The 20657-nt window shown below is 41.3% G+C and overlaps 1 protein-coding gene across 1 annotated transcript in view; it reads right to left on the bottom strand.

Annotated features, from left to right (window-relative positions):
• Positions 1-20657, bottom strand: part of LOC123638251 (coiled-coil domain-containing protein 144A-like) — a 46670-nt gene that overhangs the window by 11706 nt on the left and 14307 nt on the right. Inside the window, exons 8-9 of the mRNA XM_045551732.1 lie at positions 14279-14569; positions 3564-3778 (exon numbers count right to left, since the gene is read on the bottom strand). Coding sequence (XP_045407688.1) covers positions 3564-3778; positions 14279-14569 — 506 coding nt within the window. The remainder of the gene's footprint in view (positions 1-3563; positions 3779-14278; positions 14570-20657) is intronic.

Here is a 20657-nt window from a genome sequence, read left to right on the forward strand (position 1 = left end):
AGTGCTTCTGCTTTCCCTGTGGCCTCTCTCTGTTTGTCCAGGTGGGGATTATGTCTCAGGTGGTAGAGGTGGGTTCAAGCCCAACATTAACAAGGCAGCACATCTACACCTTCATTTGTATCATTCCATTCTTAAAAGTATAAGGTGAGAAAATTACACGCAAGTGAACAATATGCCGGCACTTTTTTTGCTAATTGGAAGGATTCCCTCATAACTGGTGATTTTCAAACTATGTCCCACAGAAATCTGAGGTCCTACAGAGTACACTGCAGGGTGAAGGGATACGGAAGTCACAACTTCAGAGCCCCCAGCCCTCCTTTAACTAGACAGCTGTACTTCTATCTGCCCTATGTGAAACAGTTTCATGCAATTTCTCTAAAAAAATGACAAGTTATATTTCTTACATAATCTTTTAAAAATGTCTGAAATGCTGTGATTTAGTCAAAGTCCTTAATATTACATAAAAGGCAACAGGGGCTCAGAGAGATTGCAGCCTGCCTGAGCTTTGCTCTGCTCTGATTTCTTATGACATGAATTCAGGTAAAGAAAGAAGGTTGAGGCCTCATTTAACACAGGTCTATGTTACTTTTCTCCACATTAAGGAGATAATAAACACAGCATCAAAACTAAATGGCAGGGTACATGGACTGAAATGAATATTTTAATAACAATGATACACAATGAAAACTAGCTGTTATTTTTGATGGATTTTGGTTCAAACAACTGTTTGAACAAAATTTTTTTTGAAACAATTTTTTTTGAGAGAGGTCCTCGCTGTGTTGCCCAGTGGAGTGCTGCGGCTATTCTTAGGCACAATCATGCTGCCCTATGGCTTTGAACTCCTGGGTTCAAGTGATCCTCCTGCCTAGGCCACATGAGTAGCTGGGAGTACAGGCATGCACTGCTCTGCCTGGCTTTTAAAATTTTCTTCCTAATCAAAAATGGTCAGACATTAGACGAATATCTTCAACTTGGTTAAGTATAGTTCAACTGTTTTTTTCCTTAGCGTTCTGCAATTGATACAGCTTTTCATTGTTGGATTCATCTTGAGATCCTCAGAAGTGGATTCTTAACATGAGTGAAATCACAGGGTTGGAGTGGAAGGTCCTTGTTACATCTTCATGAGAGCTGGGGACCATGTTGGCATTATACAGTATTCTGAGGAGGAAGAGTATAAGGAAATCTGTTTGGTTGTAGTCACTGTTTAAAGACTCTTGATGTCATTGCCAGCTTAGTCATCAATCATTCGAGTGAATGCCATTTTCAAAATTTAAATAGTTCCTTGATTTATCTATTTTAAAACTGCTGCATGATTGCCCTGTAGTAGGTACAGTTTATAATAATTGGGACAAAAATGCTGTAAGATAGCAATTAAGGATATATTCTTATGTAGCAAAATGACAAACTTTTAAAAACAGAAATTTATCTTTTTTAATATTTGGGAGTGTTTATTTCATAAAACTTATTTATCTGAGCTTCCTTTAAATAATAAACATGCATATGTGGTTAAGTATCTGGATGCCAATCATTCACTTATGATTAATGTTGGAAAACTTGAGATGGTGCAGGAAATCTTTCAAAGCGTTATCAACCACAGCCAAGCTACAGTTAGAAAGGAAGCAAAAGCACCTGTAAACATACTTTAAGTTATTAGTCCATAATATTCAATTTCTAAAATCTAACTTAAACACAGCTTCTAAGGAAATTTAAAATGTGCCAGTTTAGTTTTGTTTATTGAATAACATTAACAAATGGGTATCTGTTGAAAATAAGAGCTGTAAGGACGTCCATAAAACTATAAAATTTATCTTTCCTCTCTTTATGAACACAGATAATTATGACCCTTTACTTAACAAGCATAAATCAATTAAACAACTCAGTATTTCACCAAATTCAAAAGAAGTATTCTATCAGAAATCTGAAACCCAAAGGAAAAAGGTGACATAACTAACTGTGATCAAGTTGTTCTTCATGTCATTATTTGAAGTTCATGGGCATGAGGCAGGGACCATTAAGTTTTCATTTGGAATCAATTCTCTGTCAAGACCTAAACCATTATTAAGAATGCCACCACGAGGTGGCGGTATGACTGGCCTCAAGGCCTGGGTGGTAAAAGCAGATCTGGCTGCTATTAGTCTACAAGGAGTTTGTTACTGAGCTCTGCTGGTCTCTCACTCATTCTGGGAGATTACAAAACACAAACGCTCACTATTTCATTTTTTCCTAAATGATTGTACTTTTTAAAAAGTTATCTTCAGAAAATGGAATTTCCCATTAAACAGTGTTGTAATTCTGAATATGTGTCAGAGAGCAAATCTAGTGGATGTAGTTATAGTTTTAAAATTGCTCTGAACAAGTACACATATCCCTACGGGAATTTTGAAGACAACAAGTAACTCAAACAAAGTAAGGAGGGGAGGGAAATGGCTATCGATGATGTATGGCTTAACAGGTAATACTTGCTGCCTTCTGGAATAGCTCTACTTGCAAGATTCTTGAAGATGCCATTAGAAATACTTGTATTTAAAGGGGAAGTGAGATGATGCATACATTTGTTTGACTATAACAGCCATTTCAATATGTATAAAGATGTCAACACATCATGTTGTATTCCTTAAGTATAGATAATAAAAGACTAAAAACTAAAAAAAAAAAAAACAAACTAGAAATATTTGTATTCAGTAAACCAATTTAGAGATTTAAGAAAAACATCCCTCAAAGACATTTTCACCATTTGCTTTCACCACCCTTGTGCATTTCACTCATCATGTGGGGAAAATCAAGCATTTGGCACTGAGGAATAATTCAGAGTACCAAGTCCAAGGGGAGCATGAGATAGTGGAGCTGGTGATCAAAAAGAACTAAGGCAGCTCCAAAGGCAGTGAGCTGCTCACACCATTACCGAGGCCTCAGAGGGGGGCCTGCCCTTTGTCATCCATACACCGGACCCTCAGACTGACCAAAGGATTATTTTTAACCACCTTGTGAATTATACTTTCTTTCTTCCCTATGTTAGCCATTCCCCATTTCACACACATGACTTTATCTAGAGTGGAAAAACTATAAAATATTGCTGGTCTCAAGGCACCCTCTACTGATAATTCCAAAGATCACCATCAAGGAAGGTTAATGTACCGAGTGCCTGAAGGTGCCAAGAGCAGCAGGAGGAGGAGGAGGACTTAACCCTTTCAGTTTACGTGGTCATCTCCCAAAAACATAGTTAAACTTATTAACATTTCTAATGAAAGGAATGGTGAAAAGCAATTATAGAACAGTTATCACTGTCTCAATTATAAAGCTTCAAAAATACTTAGCTGAAAGGCTAACAGACTAGGTTAACTACATGAGAATAATAAGGGGTTTTAAAATCAGAAGAAAGTGAGAGCCAAAGAGTCCTGGATGAACCTTTTAAAGGTAAGTTCATTTAACTGTATCATTTTCCAGAATTATAGTGTCTAGTTAGCTGTCACATCCCGCCAATCTCATGAACTTGTCCCACTAAAAATTATGCTTTCAAGTCAAATTAATGAGCTTACTTTCTATGATTTCATATTTTGACTTACGTTTCTGGTCCACATGCCAAGGATTTTTTAGCTTCTCCTTCTAACTTCATAGAGTAGCTTATCTTTTGCAATTCAACATTATTAAATTCTTGATACATTTTCATTTTGTGGAGTTTAGATTCGAGAAATTTAACTTTCAGTTCCATCTCACGCTTTACTGCAGCCACTTCTTTCTCTTTTAATTCTTGTCTCTTATCTCGTTGTGCTGCATAGGCCTGAAACAAATTTAAATGATGCAATATTGATCATTATAACCTGGACAATTATTATATATTTCTTTCCTTTGCTTCAGAGTCAGTGCTTCAGAGAGTATTTTATTCATTTTATTTTATTTTGTCTCCCTTTTAGAAACATGGTCTCCCTTTGTCACCTAGGCTGGAAGAGACAGCTCATGGCAGCCTCCAGCTCCTGGGCTCAGGTAGAGTACCTGAGTACCTGGCACTACAGGCACATACCAGGTAGTTTTATTATTTTTTGTAGAGACAGGGGTCTCACTATGTTGCCCAGGCTGGTCTCAAACTCCTGGCCTCCAGTGACCCTCCTGCCTCAGCCTCCCTAAGTGCTGGGATTACAGGCATGATTCACCACATCTGGCCTCAGAGAGCCAAAGAAGCTGAAGTTTAAAATATTTATCATCAATATCAACTAAATGGATTATTCTATATGGATTATTAAAAAATTCAGGGGGAGAGGGAAGTCGGCTGACTAGAGACTTCAGCTGCCAGAGCATCCCACAGGGAAAAAACTGTTTCAGATAAAGGAGAAGAAGGAAAAAACACAACTCAGATGTATTTCACAAGGAAAGGTGCCAGAGTCTGTCAGAGATTTCACAGGAAGTAGTTGCAGAAAAAAATAGAAAGGAAAACGATATCCACAGAGATCAACCCAGGGAAGCTCAGAGCCCAGTGGAGAGTGCAGGTAGGGGGTTTCATTTCTCCTTCCCTCACACCTATGGTGGTCAGCGGTCCTCCAAGCCCCTGGAGAGCTTTTCTACCCTCACGAGCCCAAGGGCTGTTGCCACCACTGGACTGGGAACATCCACAAAATAAAGCATCAGCCTTCTAACCTCTTCTGGATCACTCCCCATAGCCACAAGCTGGAGCTGAGATGGTGGGTGCCACCCTGCTTCTCCACACATAGTGTTCCTTTGTCCACCCCAGGGAGCTCCAGCCATCCAGTTTTCATGTCAGCTGTTCCTACACAGACAGCTCCCAACTCCTGCCCAGACTGCAGTGAGCCCTGGAGAATTTGTGTGATCCTAGAGCCTGGAAATTCCCTGTGGGCTTCCTTCCAGGGAGACAGACATGGTGGGCTGGAGTACTGGCTCTCATCCATTCAGACTCTTTTCCTCCCCCTTCTCTCACTGATTGCAGCCCAAAGGGGTGACTGAACTGAAACTCTCAAAAGCAGCTGTCTCCCCTGTTGGTGCACCCATGACACTGAGGTGTCCACAGACAGTGGGGCCCACACCTTTCCCCTTGAGGACCTTCAGTGGACCCTTCAGGGGTGCCTACTCTGGGGGTTCCCTGCCCACCTGCACTTCCTGGAGCTGCTCGCCAGCACTCGTTGTAGCCACCCACTGGCACTCAGCAGTGAAGGGTGGACCCTGAGGCAGAGGGGTACCTAGCCTGCTTCAGCACTTCGTGGATAACTCGGGACCAGCACGATTTTCTCTGGCACGGTCAGAGAATGAACTTGGAGCTCTAGGGGAAAGGCACGCAGGCCAGATCTCATGCCCCGAGGACTAGATCTCATGCCCCGAGGACTAGGACTGTCTGGGGGCACTGAGGGGAGATCTGACAACTAACTTCCGGACGCAAGTGAGCCCACGTGGGCACAACTGACAACAGAGTACAGTGTGGGTCAGAACTGCAGTGAACTGGCGGAGCACCCCTGACCCCACAGGAAAGCCACACTTTCAGACTGAGGCAGGACCTCAGGCAGTGAAGTTCCCAACCCACGGCACCACTGCTCGTGAGCTGAGCAAGTTTGGCCTCCCGTTTGCAACCATATGCTGTAAGGAGATGACCAGGACAGAGAAGGAGGGAGAAGAGTGAAACCCACTCCCACAGCCAATCTGTGATTCCCAGATGGCCCCTCTCCTACGAGCAGCCTTTCTAGTTTGATAACTTGCTTCAGTCCCTTCCTAGTGGCTTTATCCAGCATCCTGGGAACTGACCTTTGACACCTGCCTCTGCTGAGCCTGAGGCAGGCTCTCTGACCCAGCCCTGTCCAGCCTGGCTCCTCCACCCACTGCTACTGTCATGGAGAAGAAGGAGTCCCCTCCCACGGCCTGGCGCATTTGAGAACTTCTCTGAGGGACTTGAGCCAGCCACAGGCCCCAGAGAACAACTCTGCAGCTGGCTCTTTCCTAGAGGCACCACCTACTGGCAGGGAGAATAATTTGCACAGCCCATGACAGCATCTACTGATTCAATCAAACAAGGCCTGGTAGACTCTTATTCACAAGCAGCACCTACTGTCTCAGAAATTAACCTGGGTGTCCCAATATAATTCACACTGCTGGGAACAGGGAAAGAGGGAGAATAGAAGCAGCCTGTGTGGGTGTTGCTTTTAAGCAGCAGATAAAAGTTGCAGGTGGCTTGACCCGGGAGGGGACTCCCTCCACTACTGCAGACCTGTGGACTGATGGGGAGCTGCAGCAGAGTCTGTGCAGAGACACTGCCCTGGAGAACAGGCACAGCAGGGATGTGGTGGCTACTGCTCCTGGGTTTCTATAGCTTACACCACCCTGAATGCTCAGGTGCACGGAGCCAGGTCTGTTCAGGACTCAGCTTTCCAGCAGGAGTCTTCCCATCACTCCTGCTGGGCCAGGGAGGGAGCATACAGAACCGACGCTTCCCTGTGCCGTGCCTGTGTCAGCGAGCCGAGTGTCCCACTCCCCAGTGTGAGTTCTGAGCAGAGGAGGAGCCTCAGATGCTACAGGAACCAACTGGGAAGACTTGGACAACTGCCTTGGTGGGATCTAGGTAGAGGGGAGAGAACCTCTGTGGTCCTTCAGCTGGGACAAACCCCTACCTAAGTGGCTCAGCATCAGCAGTCTCCATGCCAATCGGACAGTCCCCCCATCTGTGCACCTCCGCTCCTGCGATCCCCAGACCCAGCTCAAAGGCTCTTGCTGTACCTAGGCCTGAAGCTCTGCCCAAGTGGCTCTAGGGCCCTGGCCAGTCCTGCAACACAACCTCTGAGATTACAGAGTTGTGCCTGGGCCCCAAGAACAAACCCCTGAGTCTTCACCACTGCCAGTGAGCTGGCAGAACCTCCCCAAGGTCCAACACTTCATGAGGGATCCCACAGCCTTGAGCACCCATCACTCCTGGACTGGGATCAAGCAAATGTCCAGAGCCCGTTCACCCAGGACACTGCCTAGAGAGCTTCTCCAAGCTGCCACTGTCACCTCTGCTGGGTGAACCTCAGTAGAGCAATCCCCTACAGCATCAGTCTCTGTGGAGAGGGTTGCATACAGCCCCCAACTCAAACTTCCATCAATAAGCTGGGGAATAACTCACCACCCCATAGGAAGATCATACAGTACCACCCTGAGCTGAAGCCATCGCAGGGGAATGGGTCAAAACAGAACAGCTGTTCTACAGGCTCTCGGTGCACCCACCCCTCTCTGATGGGTCAACGTTCAAGACCAGGACACAAAAGCATCACCTAGGGTCCACCCCTTCTCCTAAGTAAACAGCAGAGTTCTCAGCAAAGGAGAACAGGTACCCTGTGAACCTATTAGCCCAGAGCCGGGTGAAGAGGAGTCAAATGAGAAGAAATCACCAACAGAACCCTGGCAACAGAAAAAAATGAAATCGTTCGACACTGCCAGGCAATCACAATGGAGCTACAATACTGGACTCCAACCAGAATGTAATTTGCCAAAATGACAGAAATGGATTTATGGATGTGGATGGCAAATAAGATGGATGGAATTGAAGAGAAAGTTGACAACCAACAAAAATCAGCCAAGAAATATTTCAGGAAATCAATGAAAAAGTCGCTTAGGAGACAACACAAGAAAAAATGTAACAGAACATAAAGAAGTGAAAGAGTTATTTAGGGAATTTTAAAAAATAGTAGAAAGCTTCAAAAACAGAATGAAAGAAGGAGAAGAAAGAATCTCAGAGCTTCAGACAAGGCTCTGGAGCTAATCCAGTCATTCAAAAAGGCAGAGAAAAGAATAAAAAAGACTGAGCAATCACTGAGATAGGTATGAGATGATGTGAAGCAAATTGACATATGAATTATAGGTATTCCTGAGGGAGAAGAAGAAAGAACAAAAAGCATGAAAGTCTATTTAAGGAACTTATGGAGGAACTTATTGGTATTGCCAGAGATTCAGACATCCAGATATAAGACAGTCATCAAACACCATGAAAATTCACAGCAAACAGGGCATCTCCAAGACGTGTAGTAATCAACCCGCCCAAAATCAAAATGAAGGAGAAAATTCTGCAAGCAAGAAGACAAAAGCCAACAACTAACCTACAAAGGGGAACTCATCAGGCTAACTGCAGACTTCTCAGTCGAGATTCTACAAGTCAGAAGGGAATAGGGCCCCATCTTCAATCTTCTTAAACAGAACAACTGCCAGACTAGGATTTTGAATCTTACAAACCTAAGTTTCACAATGGATGGAGAAATTAAGTCTTTTCCAGACAAGCAAACACTGAAGGAATTTGCCCTGGCCAGACCTGTCCTGCAGGAAATACTCAGAATTGCATTGTATATGAATCAGCGTAATAGATACCCACCAGTGTAAGATCACCAAAGAAAACCTAAAACTCACAGTTCTTATAAAATAACAGAACAAGAGGGAAAACTAAACCATAAGGTACTACCCAAAATGGCAAAAACCCATCAGCAACCCAGATATCAATTCTATCACTCAACATTAAGAGTCTGCATGCTGTACTCAACAGACATAGTCTGGTGAAATGACTGACAAAACACCACCCAAATGTCTGCTGTCTCCAGGAAACATATCTAAACCACAGGGACACATACAGACTCAATGTGAAAGGATGGAAAAAAAATATTCCACATGAACAGAAACAAGAAGAGAGCAGGTGTAGACATTTCATACTAGATAAAGTGGACTTTAAATCAACAAAGCTATAGAATGACACAGAGGATCTTTATATAACGGTAGAGGGAGCAATTTAACAAAAAGACATAACAATCCTAAATATAAGTGCCCCAATACAGGAGCTCCCAGATACACAAAGCCAATTCCACTAGAGCTAAGCAAAGAAATAAACAGCAGCATTGTACTTGCCATGGTCTTCAACACCCCACAGTCAGAGCTGGACAAATCATCAAAGCAGAAAATAAATAAATCAACACTGGACTTAAACAGGACTCTAAAATACACGGGCTTAAGAGACCTCTACGTAATACTCTATCCCAAAACTACTGAATATACATCCTTCTCATCAGCACATAGGACATTCTCCAAGACTGATCATATCTTAGGCCACAACACATGTCTTAAGAAATTCATAAAAATTAAAATCATACCATGTACTTTCTTAGACCATAGTGGAATAAAACAAGAAATCAATCACAAGCGAAACACTCAAATCTACACAAAGACAAGATAATTAAACAACCTGCTGTGCAATCATTATAGGATCAAGAATGAAATTAAGATGGAAATAAAAGGTCCCTTGCACTGAATGACAAAGGGGACAGAAGCTATCGCAAGATATAGGATTTTCCAAAAGCATCCCTCAGGGGTAAACTCATAGCTTTCAATGCCTACATCAAAAAAGACAGAAATATCACAAACTAATAAGCTAACAGCACATGTCAAGGAACTAGAAGAAAAAGAGGAAACCAAACTCAAAGCCAGTGGAAGAAAAGAAAGAACAAATGTCAGAACAGAAGTAAAAGAAATAGAAAATAAAAAAAATATATATATAAAGAGCTAGAAAAAATAATTCTGCACTTCATTTGGAACCATAAAGGAGCCCAAAGAGCCAAAGGAATCTTAAGCAAAAAGAATTAATCTGGAGGCATCACATTACCAGCCTTCAAACTATACTACCAGGCTAAAACAGCATGAGATTGGTACAAAAAAACAGAGACACAGACCAATGGAATGGAACAGAGAACCCAGATATAAAACCATCTACCTACAGCCAATTCATCTTTGAAAAAGCAGACAATATACACTGGGGAAAAGCAGCTCTATTCAATAAACAGTGCTGAACAAACTGGATAGCCACGTGCAGAAGAATGAAACAGGACCCTTTGCTCTCACCACTCACAATAATTAACTCAAGATGGATAAAAGGATTAAATGTAAGGCATAAAACCATACAAAATCTAAAAGAAAATGTAGAAAAAACACTTCTAGGTATCGGCCTGGGCAAACAATTTATGACTAAGACCCCAAAGGCAATTACAGCAACAACACAATAAATAAATGGGATTTGATTAAATTAAAAAGCTTCTACATGCCAAAGCAAATAAGAGAGAAAACCAACAACCTACAGATTGGGAGAAAATATTGGCACATCCTACATATGATAAAAGGCTAACATACAGAATCTACAAAGAACTCAAACAAATCAGCAAGAGGCAAAGAAATAACCCCAAACAAATAACTCTAAAGGGGTTTCACACCCGAATTTTACCACACCTACAAAGAAGAACTGATGCCTATCCTGCAGAAATTATTCCGCAACATCAAGAAGGATGGAATCCTCCTCAACACATTTTATGAAGCCAACATAACCCTGATACCAAAACCAGGAAAGGATACAACAAAAAAAGAAAACTGCAGACCAACACCCCTTATGAACATAGATGCAAAAATTCTCCTCAAAACCCTAGCCAACCGAATTCAGGTGCTTCTCACAAAAATAATCCATCACAACCAAGTGGGCTTCATCCCAGAGATGCAGGGATGGTTCAACATACACAAATCTATAAATATAACTCACCACATAAATAGTAGCAAAAACAAAGACCATATGATCCTCTCAATAGACGCAGAGAAAGCATCTGACAAAATTCAACACTCTTTTATGAAAAGAATGCTTAACAAAATAAGCATAGGCGGGGCTTACTTAAAAATGATACAAACCATATATGACAAACCCACAGCCAACATCATCCTGAATGGGGAAAAATGGAAAGCATTCACACTTAGAACTGAAATCAGAAAAGGATGCCCACTGTTCAACATAGTGCTGGACATCCTTGCTAGAGCAATTAGACAAGAGAGGGGAAATTAAGGGCATCCAAATGGGGGCAGAAGAGACCAAACTCTCACTCTTTGCTGATGATATGATATTATATCTAGAACACCCAAAGGATTCAACCAACAGACTCTTGGAATTGATAAATGAATTCAGTAAAGTCTCAGGATACAAAATCAATACACACAAATCAGAGGCATTCATATATGCCAATAACAGTCAACCTCAGAACCAAATCAAAGACTCAATACTCTTCAGAGTAGCAACAATGAAAATAAAGTACCTAGAAATATATTTAACTAAGAAGGTACAGGACCTCTACAAGGAGAACTATGAAACACTGAGGAAGGAAATAGCAGAGGATGTAAAATGGTGGAAAACCATACCATGCTCGTGCATTGGCAGAACCAATGTTGTTAGAATGTCTATACTACCCAAAGTGATCTACAGATATAATGCAATCCCTATTAAAATATCAACATCATTTCTCACAGATCTAGAAAAAATAATTTAACACTTCGTATGGAACCAGAGAAGACCCCATATAACAAAAGCAATCCTATGCAAAAAGAACAAAACGGGAGGCATCAATGTACCAGACTTCAAACTATATTACAAAGCTATAGTAACTAAAACAGCATGGTACTGGCACAAGAACAGGTACAGAGACCAGTGGAACAGAATTAAGAACACAGATATAAAACCATCCTCATTTAGCCATTTAATCTTTGACAAAGCAGACAAAAACATACACTGGGGAAAAGAATCCTTATTCAATAAACTGTGCTCAGAAAACTGGATAGCCACATATAGAAGACTGAAATAGGATCCACACCTTTCACCTCTCACAAAAATCAACTCACGGTGGATAACAGACTTAAACCTAATGCATGAAACTACAAAAATTCTAGAGGAAAATGTTGGAAAAACTCTTATAAGACATTGGCCTAGGCAAAGAATTTATGAAGAAGATCCCAAAGGCAATCACAGCAACAACAAAAATAAATAAATGGGACCTGATCAAATTAAAAAGCTTCTGCACAGCCAAAGAAACTATCGCAAGAGCAAACAGACAACCTACAGAATGGGAAAAAATATTTGCATGTTACACATCTGATAAAGGGCTGATAACTAGAATCTATTTAGAACTCAGGAAAATCAGCAAAAAAAGATCAAACAACCCTATGAAAAAGTGGGCAAAGGACATGAACAGAAACTTTTCAAAAGAAGACAGAAGGATGGCCAATAAACACATGAAAAAATGCTCAACATCTCTAATCATCAGGGAAATGCAAATCAAAACCACAATGAAATATCACTTATCTCCAGTGAGAATGGCCTTTATCAAAAAGTCCCCAAACAATAAATGTTGGCATGGATGCAGAGAGATAAGAACACTCATACAATGCTGGTGGGACTGTAAACTAGTGCAACCTTTGTGGAAAGCAATATGGAGATACCTTAAACAGATACAAGTAGATCTACCATTTGATTCAGCAATCCCATTACTGGGAATCTACCCCAAAGACCAAAAGACATTCTGTAAAAAAGACATCTGCACTCGAATGTTTATAGCAGCACACTTCACAATTGCAAAGATGCGGAAACAACTCAAGTGCCCATCAATACATGAGTGGATTAATAAAATGTGGTATATGTATACCAGGGAGTACTATTCAGCTATAAGAAACAATGGTGATACAGCACCTCTTGTATTTTCCTAGATAGAGCTAGAACCCATTCTACTAAGTGAAGTATCCCAAGAATGGAAAAATAAGCACCACAGGTACTCACCATCAAATTGGTTTTAACTCATCCACACCTAAGTGCACATGTAGAAATAACATTCATCAGGCATCGAGCCTGATGGCGGAGGGGAGGGGAGGGGTATATACATACATGATGAGTGTGATGCGCACTGTCTGGGGGATGGATGTGCTTGCAGCTCTGACTGGGGGGGAGGGGGAAGCAAGGGCAATATATGTAACCTAAACATTTGTACCTCCTTAATATGCTGAAATAAAAAAATGTGGGCAGAAGACATGAACAGAAGTTTTTCAAAAGAAGAGAGACCAATGGTCAACAAATAAAAAAAAAAATGTTCAACATCACTAATCACCAGGAAAATGCAAATTAAAAACACAATGAGACATCACCTTACCCCTTTCAGAATGGCACTCATTAAAAAGTCAAAAAAAGCAATAGATGCTGGCTTGGAAGAACAGAGAGAGGAACACTTACACATTGTTAGCAGGACTGAAAATTAGTACAACCTGTATGGAAAATAGTATGGAGATTTCTCAAAGAACTAACTGTAGACCTACCATTCAATCCAGCAATCTCAGTACTAAGAATCTACCCAAAGGAAAGGAAGTCGTTTTTTTCAACAAGACACCTGCATTAAAATGTTTATTTCAGCACAATTCACAATTGCAAAGATCTGGAATCAACCTAAGTGCCCGTCAATTCCTGAGGGGATTAACAAATGTGGTATATATATATGTGTGTGTGTGTGTGTGTGTGTATATATATATATATATATATATATATATATATACACACATACCATGAAGTACTACTCGGCCATAAAAAAGGATGAATTAATGTCTTTTGCAGCAATGTGGATGGAGCTGGAGACCATTATTCTAAGTGCAGTATCTCAAGAATGGAAAAACAAACATCACATGCATTCTCTAATAAACTGGAACTAAATGATGGGCACACATGTGCACAGAGGGAAGTAAAAGTCATTGGAAATCAAGCAGGGGAAACTGGGGATGAGGAGAGGAGTGAAAACCTACCTAACGGATGCAATGAACACTCTTTGGGTGATAGGCACACTAATAGCCCTGACTCAAGCATTACAAAAGCTATCCATGTAAGAAAAATATTTATATACCCCTAATATTTTGAAATAGAAAAAACTGGCAACTTTTTGGAATCAAATTAGATTACAATATCATGTAGAAAATAGATAAGTACATCTACCACCCACATTGTACTCAGTAAATCTGTGGATACTTGTAGACAAAAAACTACAATTATATTATAATAAGTATAAAGACAATGTTTTTCAAAGAAAAAAATTGGATCATTCTTAAAAATAGTACGCATGTAATCTGATAATCGAAAGAATTATAGAATCAATTTAAAATTGTAAAACCTGAGCAATATAACTTAAAAACAGTTCAAGAGTATGGGATAATTTCTAAATCATAAGTTTTTTTTCTTTTCCTAATAATCTTGTTTTATGACAACTGGACTTAATAATCAAATGACTCTAAGGAGGAGAATCATTACTCTGAAAGACCGTATTAGTTCTAATGATGATGGAAACAAAAATTTAAAGGGAGAAACAGATGGCATTTTCCTTCTAGAAATCTACAAAGTAAATTACCGTAGGGGAAGTAGAGGAAACACATACAATGTATATATCCACGATATAATCTGCAGTGAAATAAATGAAAGTGCATCACAGGTAAATGAACCAACCTGCAAAAACAGATTGATTTTTTTGAATTGTTCTGCAACAGTCTGTTCGGCTTTTGCTTTAATCTCCTGTTTATACTGGTCAGCTTGATGACGGTCTACCATATTCCTTTCCATGTAATTTTTGAGGTCTACTATTGCTTGCTTCAACCTCATATTCTTTGTCTGTAATTTCTCATATCTTTCTTGGATTATTTCCTTAGGTAACGATTCCGGCTGAACAACTTGATTCTTTGCATATTGACGTCCACATTTTGAACATGGAAATTCCAGTGCTTGTTTTTGTTGATCAATCTGCAAGAACAAAATAATATAGTTTGGTAACAACGTAGGCTGACAATAGCCTCACAGAAAACTAATAACACATTTTGAAATAAAGTTAATTGCAAGAAAATTTTATCTATACTGTACTAGATTCCTGAAATACAGACACTGGAATTGCTCAGGAAATCAAGGCCAAAGTTAAAACCACCACCAATCACAAAAACAGAGTCTTTAGTCTCATCCTCTTTGCCACACAACATTTGCACTTGATCTTAGATTTTTCTATGCTTGATTCAATTCTTTCATCCTTGAAATGGCTCGTAATAGAAAGTCTCATGCCCCTTCTTGCATGACTATTCCTCAGAATATCTAGAGAAGTCTCAGGGATATCTTATTGAGTTATTTAGGCCTGAGTCAATAAATGGCTCCCAGAAAAAGACTTTCAAAGTAAGACTCAGATTAATGAATCCTGGACATATGCATTCTAATGTCATAAGCCTTTTTCTGAACGGCAAATGTCTTAGGATCATTTGAATTACATTCCCAGGAGTGATGATCCTTGGGGTTAGGAAGCAATCATCTCCCACTATAAATGTGACAAAATCCATTCATTTGAACAAAAATGTCTTTATTCAATAGCACTATATTATAATCTTTTGATTCTTTAGACAAAATAAGGGAGCACATTAAACAACCACCACCACCAAAAATACTTTGTAGAATTTCAGCAGTACCGAGTTGGAATAAATGATTTTCCTTTAGCTGTAATGATTATCTGATTTTAAAAAAGTGAGTGAAGTGATAGTTTTAAAACATGTCTACAAACTGCTTGACATTTCTGCCATGAAATTCCCTCTCCTGAAAATGAACTGACTTTAGCAACTGGTTTCTAGTGACTATAACATGGTGGAACTGCTGTGTGACTTGTAAGCTTAGGTTAGAACACATAATTTAGCTTCCACCTGACAGCTCTCTCTAGGGAAGCCTATCCATGGAACACGGTCGCCATATTGTGAGGAAGCCCAAGCCGCATGGTGAATCCTCCTGTAGCTCCAGCTGAGCACCCCAGCTAGAGTACCAGCCACAAGGCAGCTTTGACTGCCAGATGTGTGAACAAACATGCCTTTAGGTAATTCTAGTCCCCAGTTTCACATCACCCCAGCTGTTGCCAAGTAAGAGAAGGAATGAGCTGGCCTCTCTGAACCCTGCTTAAAACTGCAGATTGTGAACAAAATCATGTTGTTTGGAGACACTGAATTTTGAGGTGGGTTGTTACACAGCAATAGAGAATTGGTACAGACATGGATACTAAATAGGGCGTGCTGACATTAGACAACAAGAACCACTAAAACATGTAGGATCCCTTGGAACCAGGAGGAAGGAGGATGTTCCAAGGACCTAGACAAGAATAAGAATGAAAACAAAAAGGTCTTCCAGGAGACCGTTAGTGGAAGTCTGAAGGCCCTGGTACAGGATGACAGGGAGGGTGTCAAGGCCAGTGAAGAAATGATACTGAAACCTGGAAGAAAGCGCACTGCTGCTACACAGCAGCTAAAGTAAAATCAACATGAGAGATAAGCTAAAGAAAATTAAATAGCACGGATCCAGGACTTCTTGGGTTCAAATATTAGTTTCCCATTTTCAGCCTGTCCACGTTTCAATTTACGATATGTAGATGGTCCCTGAGTTAGGATGGTTAAAATTATAATTTTGTAACTTTACAATAGTGCAAAAATGATATACATTGAGTACATCCATCTGGAATGGCAGGTCTTGAGCTTCCAGCCTGTGTGTAATGCCACAATCAATGACACTTCTGGGTGTAGTGAGTAGGAAGTGGTGTTTTTGAAGTGGGAGAAATGTAAAGAGAATGCAGCCAGGGGGTAGATTGTCCTGGCTTAAAAACGTTTCCATACCTTCTTTCATACTCATCCCGTAGACAGAGATGTCATCAAGATGGCTGATGGAGGCACCTAGCACTTGAGTACTCCACAGAGAGGGACCACAGAACAAGTAGATTAGATGCCTTGAAGAACTCCTCTAAGAGACAACACTGGAATTCAGCAGGGACCCTCCTAAACAAGGAATGAAAAGGAAGCGAAGCAGCCAGGCTGGCAAGATCAGCTCAGAGCCAGGACAGACTCCCCTATCCCGAGCGATGCACAATCCCCCAAGGGCACCTGCAATCCTAGCCACGGAGAGCCCTCAGCCCTTGCAGGTCCTGAATCTAACAAAGGGAGCTGCCTGGAGCCCACACAACCGGGCTGTGCCCAAGAGGCAATTCACGCTGAGTCGCACTCAACCCTGAGACCCAGCTGCTGCAGGATATTGCACTGTAAGCACCCAGGCCCCACCAGGCTAAGCTCCACCTACCCTGTGGTCCTGCAGCCCCTGCATGTGCACATGCCTGGAGCCCCGCTGACAGCTCCTTACATTCTCCTAGAGGGTTATAGCATCGTGCACCACCTGGACCAAGAGGCGTGGCTGGGTCCCCAAAACTCTAGGTCACATAGCACCCTCTATCTCTAGGAATAGGTGGTCTGGCCCACGAGAGAATCTGCCCAAGGACAAAGGGAACCTAGGTGCATGCTCCCCAGAGCCTGGGGGCCACTTGACTGTGGTCACTGCCTATGACGGTAACCCCACCCCCTCCACGGCAGGGCCACCATGCACCTGTGCACACCTTCAGGTGACGTGAGGACTGGCCTGCTCATATGTACCACACCAAATCCTGTGGACAAGCCTACCTGACATGCTGCGGCTGGTACCTGCATGCACCACATGAGAACCTGAAGACAAGGCCAGCCTGCCTGTTTTAGCTGCTGCCATCACCAGTGCCCACATGCACAACCCAGGTTCCTGAGGATCAGCCCGCCCTTCCCAGGCCGGTGCACCTTTGGGGGCCTGAGGACAGTGCTACTGCCCACCCCCACCCCCACAATCTGGGGTCTGGAAGATAGGCCTTCCCAACTGGGCAATGCTGACAACTCTTTCGCCTGACCTTCCCCTGACCTGCCCACCACCATCAGTGCACACACAAATGTGCCACCCAGGGGCTCAGGACTGGCCCACCATTGCTACTGTCACAAACGGTGCCACATGTGCCACCTGGGAGCGTGAGGACCAACCTGCCACTGTCATCACAGCTGCTGGGCCACACTACCTGGAGGCCCAGGCACCAACGCACCCAGCCACCACTGACACCACTGGCACCCATCTACACCTCTGGGGTACATGTGCTAAGAATAGGATCAGTGCCAGTGTTATACTAAAGAACCAGGTACCAGGTGGAAAGAGGGGCTACTGTGAACTGAAAGATGATGGATGAACTTAATTTCCAATGAGAAAAGCTGACAGCTCAGACCTAATCTTCTTTCTTAGATATAAAAATCTACAGATGATTCTCTGAATTATAATGAGTTGATAAAACACAATACAATAAATAGCAGACTCAGTCAGCACAGCCCATGACCAAGAACTTATGGAAATGGGAGTGAAGAGGGAGGCTCTGGGTGACAGATTAAAAGGTTTGAGTGGAGAAAATTGAAAGAATGGACTCTGTCTTTGTAAGCCTGATTTCCACTCAAGTTGTGGAGTCAGCAAGGCATAAGCTGGCCATAAGCTCCTTCAAAAAGCAAAAAATGAAGACATTCAATACATTGACTTTTTACTATTACATAAGACAACTGGTAATATGCAACAGATTGCAAAAAATTTCTCATGAAATTTGACTGGGTACTGACATAAGAACAGACACAGAGCAACCATCTGAACGGTTAGTTCAAAATTAAACCCTTGCCTTTATGACCAATTGATTTTCAAGAAGGTTAACAAACCACCCAAATGGGAAAAGAATCATCTTTTCAACAACTGGTGCAGGGAAAGCTCTACATCCACATGCAAAAGACTAAAGGCAGACTCCCTCCAATTTCCATGTCTAAAAATTAACTCCAAATAGGAGAGCTAAATGGAAGAGCTAAAACCATAAAACTCTTAAAACACAGAGGCATCAATCTTTGTGACTGTATTTGGCAGTGATTTCTAAGACAGAACACCAAAAGAAGAAATAGATTCACTCAACTGTATAAAAATTTAAAACTTCTGTGAAAGTGAAAAACCAAGCCACAGAGTGAGAGAAAATATGTGAAAATCATGTATTGATAAAGGCCTTGTATCCAGGATATACAAAGAACACTTATAATTCAGAAATAAAAAGACAAACCAATTTAAAAGTGGGAAAAGAGTAGACATTTCTCCTAAGAAGATATACACATGCCTAATAAGCACATCCAAAGATACTTAAAGTCAGTACTCATTAGGGAAATGCTAATCAAAATCACAATGAGGTATCACTTCACACACTAGGATGGAAATTTTTCGGCAAAGAGATAGAAAATACGTGTTGGCAAGGAGGTGGAGAAAGTAGAGCCCTCATACAATGCTGATGGGAATGGAAAATGGTGCAGCCACTTTGGAAAACAGATTGGTAGCTCCTCAAAAGATTAAGCGGAGATCATTAATCTCTATGCTGGATCTAATTTCCTATGATCCAGCAATTCAACTCAGGAGTATACAACCAAGAGAATTGCAAAGATACGTAAACACAAACATTGAACATGAAAGTTCCTAGCAGCATTACTAATATCATAATAGCCAAAACATGGAAACAACCCAAAGGGCCATCAAGTGATGAATGGATACATAAAATGCCTGTGTGTCTAAACAACGGAATATGAATCAGCAGTTAAGACATTAAGAACTGATCCAATTGTTTTCAAGATGGCTGACCAGAAGCATTACCAGCACACGTTATCCACCTAGACGAACCAAAAGAGCGTGTAGGCAACCACATCCTGAGTATATTATCCAAGAGGCAACATGAGAGTTCAATAGAAAAGCAAAAAAAATACTCCAAATTCTGGGAAGGACAAGAAAGATAAGCAGCTCACAGGGCCAGGAGTGGCTGAACACGGGGAGTGGATCCACGATGCAGGTGAGGATGAGTTTCTTTCTGAGGTCCACATTCCCGCTGGGGAATCATACCGTCCACACCAGGAGAAAGCACCTTGACTCTCCCAAGCCCTGAATCTAAGTTAGGGAGTGGCCAGGGGACTCTGAGAAAAAGTAAAAGCAATGTAAAATTAAGAGCTAGATTGTTCTGCACAGACTAGACCACAAGTGCTGAAGTGTAAAGTCAGCAAGGGAAAGCTTCACAGAGAAGGGGAAATTGTGTGCTGGGTCTGAATAAATGAGGCTAGATGAACAGAAACTGAAAAGGCAGAAAGGATGGCATGAGTGAGGCAGAGAGATGGTGACTCCAGCCCAAAGAACTCTGAGGATAAAATCCTGTGGCAGGGAAATGACAACATATGTCCACATAGTAACTAGGAAATGAATCTTCATAGCTGCATTATTCAAAACAGCCCCAAAGCAGAAGCGACATAAATGTCAGCAACCGATGAGTGAGTAACTGGTATACCATACAAGCAAATAGTACTCAACTAAAATAGAAAGGAAGTATTGATATGTGCTACAACACACACGACCCCTGAAACATGAGGCTATGGGAAAGAAGCCAGTCATGAAGTATGACACATTCTATAATGACTCTATGTTTATTAAATGTCCACAACAAACAAGTTGGCAGAGACAAAAATTAGAAGATGGTTGCCTAGGAAGCAGAAGGTGGAGGGACATGGGTGAGTGGCTAAGGGCTATGGAGTCTCTTTTTAGGGTGATGAAAATATTCTAAAATGGACTGTGGTCATGGTTACACAGCTCTGTGGGGATACTGAGAGACAGTGACTTTTATTCTTTAAATGAGTGAACTGTATGGTATGTGTATTATATCCCAATATTTCCTTAACTCTCTATTTTACATGTGCATACTATATATGATCTTAATATTTCTATGCTTTTTAACAATGTTTTTCTTTTTATATATTTAGGGCATACATGCGTAGTTCTGTGATATTGATATACTGTGTAGATATGAATGAAGTTTGGGCTTTTAATGTAATCATCACCTGAATGGTGTTTATTGTACCCATTAAATAACATTTCACCCCTGACTCCCCTCAATCCCTTCTGAATCTACAAATGTCTGTTATTCCACTTT

Source organism: Lemur catta, chromosome 5 (genome assembly GCF_020740605.2).
Source record: "Lemur catta isolate mLemCat1 chromosome 5, mLemCat1.pri, whole genome shotgun sequence".
Lineage (NCBI taxonomy): Eukaryota > Metazoa > Chordata > Mammalia > Primates > Lemuridae > Lemur > Lemur catta.